Source organism: Dermacentor albipictus, chromosome 8 (assembly GCF_038994185.2).
Source record: "Dermacentor albipictus isolate Rhodes 1998 colony chromosome 8, USDA_Dalb.pri_finalv2, whole genome shotgun sequence".
NCBI lineage: Eukaryota > Metazoa > Arthropoda > Arachnida > Ixodida > Ixodidae > Dermacentor > Dermacentor albipictus.
In genome coordinates, this window is record NC_091828.1 from 92,992,667 (window position 1) to 93,003,491 (window position 10,825).

Sequence of the window (10,825 nt, forward strand, 5' to 3'; positions counted from 1 at the left end):
TATATACGCATTGCGTGCTGTGCGTCAGATATGACGTGACCACGCTTGTTACATTTACTAGCTACGACACTCTCCCGTATTTTGTTTCACACCATTTTTCAGTCTGGCGTCGTATGCACGTGCGTTCCTCTTATCCTCGCGGGCGTTCACAGTGGAAGCGCAGGTAGTGGACTGTATAGGTTCATTATTGCACACGTAGGCCACACGCATACGCTCACTCGGGATATTCCTCGCGACGAAGATCGTTCATGAAATGCTGCAACGTTGGACCAGCTTGGAGGAACTCGATGGAGTAATGGATTGTGGATGGTATCATTCATCAACCTAGTACTCCTGCTGAAGATGTGGAGCTACCGGATGTGCTTTCCAGTCACTCAAAAGCAATTGAGTGTGCTAAAGAGATCAACAAACGAATTGAAAGAGGACAGTGGGGCCATACGCACATGGTTCATATCTGCCGTTGGGCTGCAGCATACTGCAGGTGTAGACCTCTCAAAGGAATCCAAGTCAAACGCCGAACACGATCATCAAAGCAGTGACAGCATCTCTCGAAACAACACTTCGGGAACCTCGCGCTCAATTTGCTACTGACTCATTCATGCTGAATCGATGAACAATGGTTCCATCTAACCAATGTACGTTGCTGGGTCGGTTTCGCTCCACGTTTCTTTTTTGTGTGTGAGTGCGTGTCCCTGTCCTTGAAGTCGAGCTGGAATGGGCTTTGTTCGCTTGTCTCATTCGGGTGCAAAATGCTGTACGAGGTGCCCAAGACAGGAAACTCTGCTGGCGCATTAACCGTCGGGGAACATGGTGTGTTACTATACGTAAGCAGGAACTGATGCAGCCTGAGCTGAACAGTCCGAGTTTTTCCCGTGCGCTGGTCGTCATGCAGTTGACGAATGATGTTCCTCCTTACTGTCTGGACGAGCCTCTCTGCGGCCCCATTTGAGGCCGAGTGATACGGAGGTGATGTCCTGACGTGCTGCACTGCGTTGGCTCTGAGGAACCCTGCAAATTCGTGAGAGATAACTTGGGGGCCACTGTCGGTCACGATCTGCTCGGAAAGTCCAAATGTTGCAAATACTGTGCGAAGCACTTCTGTAGTCTTCGAGGTGATCGTCGATGTCACGTGCATGAAGCGAACGCAATTATCATGGGAGTTAACACGAACGAAAAAGCAGACGTGCTTAAAGTACGCAAAGTCTAGGTGCACCCGCTGCCATCGTCATGCGGGTCACCCCTATGATCTGAGAGGTGTGAATGGCGCAGCGTTATGGGTGTGCGGACAAGTTAAACAGCCCTTCACTATCACCTCAATAAGTTCATTCAATTTCGGCCACCACACGTGACTCCTTGATGGCATTTTCATGCGTGTGGTACCAGGGTGTCTGTGCAAAAACTGTAGCACTTAAGACTACTGAGACTCGGGAATAATCACTCTAGTGGCCCACGTAATACAACTCGAAGCTGCAGACAGCTCACTTCTGCAGATAAAATATGGTGCCATGTCATATTCCGCGAGCATTTAAGGCGAGCCATTCAAGATAAGTGTTTGAACATTCGACAATGTGCGGTCTATCTTTGTTCATACGTTATCTTGCTCGCACAAAGTGGTACTATTTCCTCAGGTAAAAAAAAAAAAATACCACCTAGACGCTCTTGTACGTTTCATTCCGGAGCAGTAATCGTGATATGGCGTCTGCATTATCCACTAGCGCTCCCTCCCTATAGATCCATTTGTAGCGATAAACAGCCAACCGCTTCCAAAATCACTTGCGCGCGGCGGCCCTCTGCGAAATCGGCTTTGTTTGCCCAACTATGGCCAGCTAGTGGGAGGTCACCGCAACAGTATGTGAACTCTCGCCCATAAAGGTATTTATGAATTCCTTTTATTCCGAACACAACCATGAGCTATTCTTTCTCGATATGCGCATAGCTGTTCTCAGCATTGCTTAAAGTGCGCGATGCGTACGCTATGGTCCTTTCTTCACTGTTGATCACATGAAATTAAATCGCTACAACCCCACTCTGGGTACCATCGCAAACCAGACCTAGTGGTTTCCGCGGGTCATAAAAAGTTACAATAAATCCTGTGTCAGTAGTTGCTTGCTTTTCTAAAATGCTTTTTACAGCGAAGCTATTTATGCGGAACCTGTGCCGTCGTTGTCTGACTTCGCTGAAAAGGGGACATGTGACCCAGTTGGAGAGGAAAAGAGCTCAACCGGGGGAAAGGGGTTGGAGCGACGCCTTTCCCTCTGTGAGAATAGTATTACATTTTCAGAATAGTATGAGAATAGTATAACATTACATAGTATTACATAGTACATTTTCGGCAATCGAGCCAGATCGGCAAAAATTTATCGATGGTTGATTCCACCCGGCCGCGGTAGAAACAAATGCTACGGCTACAAGTGCCATCTAGCCTTTCCCGCGGTGAAGCAACCTTGCTGCACCGCTTGTGGCTGGGAGTAGCATTCACAAACTCATATTCCTTTCGTTTGGGAACGGCGAGAGCCCGATGTGCGATTCGTGTGGGTGCGAGGAGACCATCGAGCATCTATTGTGTACCTGCCCCCGCTACGATGTACAACGCCTCTCTCTGCAGAAAAGTTTGCACCGACTAGACTTACGAACTTTCACCGAGTCAAAGATACTCGGACCGTGGCCACACCCGTCACTGGCACGAAAAGCGAATCGTGCATTACTGCAATACTTGAGGTCGACCGGTTTAAGAGACCGTTTATAGTGTCCCTGTGCATAGTGTCCCTCCCACACGTACTCTGTGCTTACTCTCTCCCTTTATTCTTCTTTCTGTTCCCCTTTCCCCCACCCCCAGTGTGGGGTAGCAAACCGGATACTCTTCTAGTTGACCTCCCTGCCTTTCCTGTCCTTGCTTTCCCTCTCTCTCTATGTTATGCTGACGGTTTGCAGCCAACGAACAGCGCTCAGCAATTGAAACGCGATACTAGGAGCGTGTGCCTGGCGGTACTTCTTTCGCCAGCAAGTAGTGTCGGCAGCCAAGTCAATCGTCAAACCAATCCTACCAATTGTCAAAATGGTTGCAGCGCCCGCATCTCCAATGGCAGGCTTTGCGCCGAACATACGGAGGTTTGGAATAATGGCTCTGAATATTTCATTTCGGCTATAACTATGGGAAACCCACGAACAGTGCGTACTTCCGTGGAAGAAGCTTCCTACCACCAATCCTTGCTCTCATTACTGGCGCGCAATAAAGGGGCAGAGCGGCTGCCAGGCGAAAAAAAGCACCGCGAAACACACACACACACACACACACACACAAACACACACACACACACACAAACACACACACACACACACTGGCAGAACGGCAAAAAACCGCTTGTAAAGCATGCTCACCAAGCGAAGCAAGCAAAAGCGAATATGAAGTGAAATAATCGTGAAACAAAAGGTTTGCACTGTAGACTGCTTGCAAGGTTTTACTTGAATGGTGTAACACTCGGTGTAACTAACACAGCTTCGCTGTTCAACCATCTTCACAGGGTGGAAGGGGCGGTGATTTTTTTGTTTCCGCACATCCATGGTTTGTCTTTCTGTAGCACTTATTACAGAGGACTCCGCTCGGACGACATGTCCGGCATGAATCCTGAATGTAAACATGCCAAGAAAGGTCAAAAGTTCACCGCATTTCCTAGGCGTTGCAGCCTTCCTAATTGCTTGAACTTTGTCCAAGCAAGGCAAAGACCCAGATACTTTGCCGACTTAACAAGAAAGTTGCATTTTTCATGCCTTACTTTTATGCCGTGCTTCCCGAAACGCTGCAGGACTGCTTCCACACGTGCCCGGCATTCGTTGTAGTCGGCACCTGCGATATCGTCAAGATAGCAAAGCACTCCGCTTAGTCCGTTCAGCAAATCGTCCATGGTTGCTTGGGACACTGCCGGCGCAGTGGAAATGCCACAAGGCGTTCGAAGATACTGAAATAAGCTCATGTGGCTAATAATAATTAGCAAGGGCCGTAAGTCAGGGCGCAGCTCGATTTGCTGGTACGTTGACGACAGATATAAGACGGTGAACGCCTCGTTGCCAGCCAGGACAGCAAAAATATCTTCAATTATCGGCAATGGGTAGTGTTCAGTTCTAACGCAAGGATTTACTATCAATTTGCAGTCCTCGCATAAACGAACATCGTTTCCTGGTTTTTCGACTACGAACAACGGTGTGGCCCAGTCGCTTTGCGTTGCGGCTACAAGCGCCCCATCGGATTGTGGCCTGCATAGCCCTTACTTAACTCTCTTTCGTGTCTTAGAAAATATGGGCAAATTGCCTTCCTTTAAGACGAGTTTCTCTCGCAAGCCCTTTATCAGACCTAACCCAGGTGTGAAAACGCTGGCATACCTTTTTACAAGGCTGTCCGTCATGAGTTCAGCTTGAACGGTGTGAATACCGCTCAAGTCCACATCTACGCTCTCGATCCACTCCCGTCCCAGTAGCGCCGGCTTGTTTCCTGGTACAATAATTACAAAGCTTTTCGCTGCCCGTTGTATTCGACAGGAACCTTGTCGTGACCCTTCCAGTGGTGCCTCTCCATGCTTCTTGAGCTTGACTGAGAACGATGCGAGCGGCGGCGGTTTCGCTAGTTGCGTCAACAGGTCTTCCAATAAAAGAGAAACAGCTGCTCCGTTATCTAATTGCATCGTCACGCACTTGTTTCCTGGCGTAACTTGTATCTGATAGGGCTGCTTTTCTTGCTCGACGTGACAAACGGCGTAGAGAAAGAACTCGTCATCGTCCTGTTGGTCGGCCACAGTTCAAATTTTTCCCTCAACCGGCTCGCACAGCCTCCATACTCGCGCTAAATGTCCGGTGCGTTTGAAGTTGTGGCAGTTTGCTTTTCTATAACGGCAGGAAAGAGCGCCGTCCTCTTGTCCACATCGGTTGACATTTCGATTTCTTTCCTTGCTCGCTCGCAAATGGCGTCTTTCTGCTTGTTTGCTTTAGAGCGTGGATGTCAGCTTCCGTTCCGGTGCCCGGTCGAAACCCGCTCGACTCCTGTTGAGACAATTCAACGCTTCTGGCAAACTCGCACCCAGATTTAAAATGCAGCTCCTTCTTTTTGAGTAATCCCGTTAGGACGAAACGGTTTCCCAGTACAGCGACGAGCCTGTCACGCCGAGCGTCGTCAAGGAATGTGCAGTACTTGCACTTAGCGGCCGTGTGGTTCAGTGCAAATGCAAACGTCGCTACTCTCTCCCCTTCACCTTGCTGCCACCTGTTCAACAGCTCTGCGATGATTCGACTTGCTGGCTCGTAGTGGTCGCAGTGGTCGCTGAGAGCCTTGACTGGACCTTCAAACATTTTTTCGTCCAGCGTCGCCGGTTGAAGTAGGTCCTTCAGCGTTTTGTACGCCTTCTTCACAGTGATCATAATGAAGGCTGACTGCTTCAATTTCTCGTATGATAGACTGGCTCCTGGAAATAGTGTCCGAATCTTTCCACGTACAAAGAGTAATTTGGACTGACCGGTCAGTGTTTTGAATGATCTAGCGCGACAGCACGGACTTAATCTCAAGAATGGCTTCAGCTGCCTATTGGTCTCATCCTGCAAGGAATGTGTATGTTATCCAAAGTTACTAAAAAGACGTTTATAGGCGTAGCTAAACATAAATCAGAGAGGTAGATAATAGAGGCGTATTAATCCAAGCAAAGCACTGTTGCATATGTCAGCGTAACGCGTTCATCCCTTCTTGATAAGGAACTCCTTTTTTTGGGCAACTCCATGTGCGTGTCATATTATGAGCATGCGCAATTGACCGTCAAGCATTCGTTGTTCGCTGTGGCCGCGTAACTTGGCTGTACTTACAGAGCGCCATTTCTTTTTTCGAATAACATCCCTTTGAATTTTGAGGCAATCCTGTCATTTCGTTAATTATGTCCTCACCTTGCATGCGTCGCAAACTTCTTTGGAAATCTTTGCGTCATTGAGAGCCAGCATTACATTAGAACTGATTGTCTCCGTGTCTGGTTTTCCACAATTCCGCACGAAGTTAAGTCAGTGTTCGGCTTTATTTATTTATTTATTTCACCATGTACGTAGCATGCTTCTTTCATTTTGCTGTTTCTTTGTTACTGCGCAGAATTTCACTTCCTCCTGGGAAATTTCACCGCTGATACGCGTAAGCAATCCTTGGCACTTATGTCCTCTTTTGTTTGTCTACGTGTTTCTGTGCTGCAAACCTAGAAAACTAATTTTCAACTCTAGTTTTCAACTAGTTTCCACTAGTTTTGCCGCTTCCTGTTTACGTTCTTGCTGGTTTTCGTGCTGTTCTTGACAGTGCTGCTTACCTTTCATAGTTCACAATATTATGATCAACCTTTTTAAAATAATTCAGCAGGGAAAGCATTGTCAGCAATTTGGATCATTTGCAGGGCGATGTACGCTCACTTAACATTTGAAAATGTTTGTAGCGTAGGCTCATAGCTAGCACATAAACGACATTTTCGGATAATACTCAACCAATAAAAACTACGAAACAAAGCTTTCCTGCATGTGAACTCTTCTCAGCAGGTCGTTACTGATTCGGTTATTTTGAGTAAGAGCACAAGAAAAAAATAGGGGGTGGGTAACGAAGGGCTCTGTTGCACTAAGGCCTGCGCGCATGTCGGCGCAATACAATAGGCTTTGTTCGCCACCAGGGGGCATCGTCGGCAATTGTTGATTCGTAATGTCCTAGCTTTAACGTCTGCACCACTGAGCCGATGACAATGCCAAGCGACCGCTCGCAGTATCGTCTGCTTCAGACTGCCGGGCAGTGAACCGCAGTTTACGCCTCAAATGGTCCACGTTTTATGGCCGGCTGTCTCCGCTTTCGAATTTAGCACCCCTAGGCGCGCACAAAGGATTTGGCTTAAAGGGCTAAAAGTGAGCTGATTCGAAATGGTCACAAAAGAAGCGCCAACAGAGAATGAGTAAAATTAAAAGGTGAAATTGAAGGAAATGTCAGCAAGGACGTACATCAGATAGTTGCACAGCTAAGACGTATTGTGAATGCCCAAAACACAAAAAGCACGCGCATTCTTAATCGAATGATGGCCTCCTTCTTGTTGTTGTTAAATTAGTCCAAATGATTGGCAGGGAGAAATGAGCATCTCCTAGAAGCGTAAACGGATTCTTTAAAGAACGTTTCTCGAAGCACGCTGCAGGTAATAAAAACAGGCAAGTCCTGTTCGCTATGGTAACCCAGGACACACCCAGGTTGCAGCTGGCGCATCTGAGTCCTTCTGGATCACGCTGCTCAAGATGACGGCCCAGGAGATTTCAAAACCTCCTTCGTGACAGCGATGTTCATCGTCTGCTTCATTGCTGTCGACTTCTGCAATATATACAGAAATCCTTGCTTGCATCGCAATAGAAACCCCACTGAATACGATTATAAAGAAGGGACAAGAGCTGACTTGTAACACATGAACAAGTCCTCTCTGCGTAATAACTTGCCCTGGGTATTAGGAGGTTGCTCCCATTCGTGTCATCTGCTGGTAAATGTAGGTAACAAATACCTGCAGGGACATATTTATTGAGCTTCAGAAGTGGGACATGCCGAAAAATGAGACAGAGAAAGCGGGGTCGTTTGCTAATGGATAGCGTCTCGGCTACATAGGCAGTATGTTAGCCAAGGAGCGCCACGAAACCTGCGGACAAGAAGAATTAAAAGTGTCGCCCGTATCTTGCACGGCTTCAATGGTGTAAAGTGCCGAGAAACAACGCCCAGTCTTCAGAAAGAAAGTCAGACAACCTGGGGCGGGTAATTGTATTCAAATGATAAAAACTAGAAAGTCTAGGGATATTTGGTAGTAGAGAATAATGAAATCCGGAAAGTCTGTAGCATAGCGTAGAAGGCAATGCTTCTTATTTTAGCTCCAAATTGGCTGCCTGATGACAAAAACATATGGGGCAAATATTCGCAACCAGGTCAGGCATGTGTTTGCTGCGGCAAAGTCCGGAAACAGCTCAGCACAACCTAAGGTGATGCCAAGATGTTCACTCTGCAAGAACGTAGGGAACGCCCACTTTCCAGGAGCGCTTGAACTGGCATCTTATGGACGCATTACCTGGTCAGCAGCCACGATAAGCATGAGATGTTTATAGTATTGATGAAAAAAAAAACAAGCAGGATATTGATAGCACTGGAATGTTAATAGGCACAAGTAACTGTACAATATAAAGATAAAGACTTTAAGAGAGAGAAAACATACCAAGGAAATATATGCAAAATTATTGCTAGGATAGATGCAGCAAATTATGAATAGCTCAAGTAGTCTAGGTGAATATTTGTCATCCCTCTATTTTGAAGGGGATGCCAATAGAAGTCAATATCGCTGTTATCATCTTCATCATCACAAATCAACGTCGCCGGTACATTGGCACTGCGACAAAGTAATACGTATATATACAAGCTAACACTGTAATGTCTTGAAACCACAAACTAGGCTAAAATACTCATTAGCGTGGGCGGAGCTACGAATGTGGGCGGAGCTCACGGCTGTTTTCAGAACAGACAATGCATTTTTTATTGCGTGCCGTTGCATTCAATGGGCACAAACGAATAGAGTTGAAGACCAGGATTGGCACACATTGAGCAGAGGTGAAATTTGGCGAAGCAGTACGTCCTTTACAGAGCTTTCCTTCTTTTCATCAGCTAAGACGCCCATAGATTTACAACTGTGTGGTGGATATACCAGACTCGACGATTTTTTTCGCAAGGTGCCTTATGCGATTCCACTCTCTTTAATCCAAGTCTGAGTTGGCTCTTATCGATAGGGAGTGCGCGATTGTTAAGGCGTAGCAGCGCCATGAATAGAAACAGACACGAGGTGGATGACTGAGTATTTCCATTCAAACAAGTTGGCGGCATTTGCCGCAGCGACGGAGCTTGTACCCGCATAAAAACAGACGCCACATGGAGCCTCTTTCACTAGCAACCCCATGATGTTACTAATTTCGTCCGGGTCCACTCGGAAATAATTAAAATTTCTTTTTTAAAAGATATTATATTCTCTAATAATAGTATTAAACACATAGTCTAAGAGCTTTCATAAATTTATTCGTGCTCAGAAACTCTTCTGACCATCATACAGAGCCTCAAAAACTTGCAAGACATGTGAGCCACCTACTCGAATGTCTCGCCACATAATTGACAAGTCTTAAGAAAATACATTAGCATGCCAAATTGGTTGGTTGTTTTTTAGTGTCTCTAACATCACCGTTTCTCTTTTTGGAGAATATTCAGTCGAGGTCTGCATACTGATTGAGAAAGGTTTTGTGCAGTCCATTTTTAACGTAAGTTTTAGCTAGACCAAGCATATTGAGATCACATGAATACAGCCGGGAAATAATGTATTCACACACTTTGTGTAAGACGTAACACTTCTTTAACTCTGGTATTGCGGAGGCTTTTTATTCAAGCTCTAAATCCTGCATTGCCTTCTTAGTTTAGGCAAATGTCAGCGTTTCCGGTGGTCTTGGATTCAAAAAAGGGCAGTTCACTGCTATTGACAGGAGCTATTAAGCGCAATTTTATGAACACTGTAGTTTGACGTAGTTCGACAGCAAAAACACTACCAAGAAAGCTCTGAAGGCCACACAGCTATATCTGTGTTGACGTTTGTCTGAGGCCGCTATTGTTTATAACGTTTGCTAAATTGGTTTGTAGATTATAAGGAACACCGACAAGTTTGGCTTTTTCGACTGGTGTGTGCCAGATAAGCCACAAGCACACAAAATGAAATAGAAAGAAAAACAACATTATCAGTACACTAAGATTATCTCAACTCAGGGCTAAGATGATCACATTACGACGGGCAGTTAACGTTAGGTTTGCTGCCGACGGCCACAGGTAGCAATAGTTCCTTGGCGGTGCGGTAAACAACTGTACTTACAAGCTACCGAGCAGATCACAATGCCAGACGCTCGAGGTGATGTTGTCTGCTTCGATGGCCGGACACTGAATCTAAGTTCACACCACAAGCGACCTGCGTTTTACGGCCGGCTAACTTGGCTTCGATGTTAGCGGCTGAGAGCACACTGCTTTCTGGTTTCGTAGAGGAAACCAGAGACGACGCTAACCGGGCGCAGTGACAAAACTGTCTACGGTACCCGTGCAGATAAGTGCCAACCAAAGCATTCTAGTGCAAATGCGGCAAATAAATAAAAGCGGGGGAAGACGCCAGGTAATTCGGAGCACTAATGCAGAGAAGGAAGATTGGGTGGGAGTACAAACCTAGATAGAAGGAATACATTCAAGTGATGAAACGCACGGCACCATATGACCCTGGTTCTTCTGAGGTTCGTCTGAAGGATTGCAAATGAGGAGGAGCCATACGTCCAAAGCGCACAAGTAGGGATTATGTGCCACGTTCTTACCAGATGCAGAAAACCAAGGACGCTGGTCCCGGTTGTCGTGGCAACGGCTCCTGTAGTAGGATGCCTCGAGCTTCTGGGTCAAGCGAAGTGAGGGCTAAGGATATTTCGTTGTGTCTTTTTGACACGAAAGCGTTAAGCGCCCCGTGTCGCAGTAAAATTCGATGTGGGCGTCGGACGTCGCTTGGCGGAAAAGCATGCCTAACCACAACCACGGAGGCCCTCTGCGTGTCCCAGAGGCATTGCTTTACTTATTGAATTCCTCAAAGTAAAACACGTCAGAAAAATCGTAAAGTACGACTTAAACGCAACCTAAAGACATGATAGCCTCGCACCTTAATTTGAATTTACCAGGAGACATAGTTCTGTTGCGCGGATACTCAAACACAAACCGCTTTTCTGCTCGGTTCCTTGCAACAACGGCGTCGCT

The 10,825-nt window shown here is 46.5% G+C and overlaps 2 protein-coding genes across 2 annotated transcripts in view; both read right to left on the reverse strand.

Moving 5' to 3' along the window:
* Positions 1-4,774, reverse strand: part of LOC139048843 (fatty acid synthase-like) — a 157,313-nt gene extending 152,539 nt beyond the window's left edge. Inside the window, exons 1-2 of the mRNA XM_070523715.1 lie at positions 4,378-4,774; positions 3,774-3,844 (exon numbers count right to left, since the gene is read on the reverse strand). The gene's annotated coding sequence lies outside the window, so the exon portion shown is untranslated. The remainder of the gene's footprint in view (positions 1-3,773; positions 3,845-4,377) is intronic.
* Positions 1-10,433, reverse strand: part of LOC139048844 (uncharacterized) — a 75,476-nt gene extending 65,043 nt beyond the window's left edge. Inside the window, exons 1-2 of the mRNA XM_070523718.1 lie at positions 10,399-10,433; positions 7,230-7,351 (exon numbers count right to left, since the gene is read on the reverse strand). Of these exons, the coding sequence (XP_070379819.1) occupies positions 7,230-7,249 (20 nt within the window). The 5' untranslated portion in view covers positions 7,250-7,351; positions 10,399-10,433. The remainder of the gene's footprint in view (positions 1-7,229; positions 7,352-10,398) is intronic.
* Between the last annotated feature and the right edge of the window lie 392 nt (positions 10,434-10,825).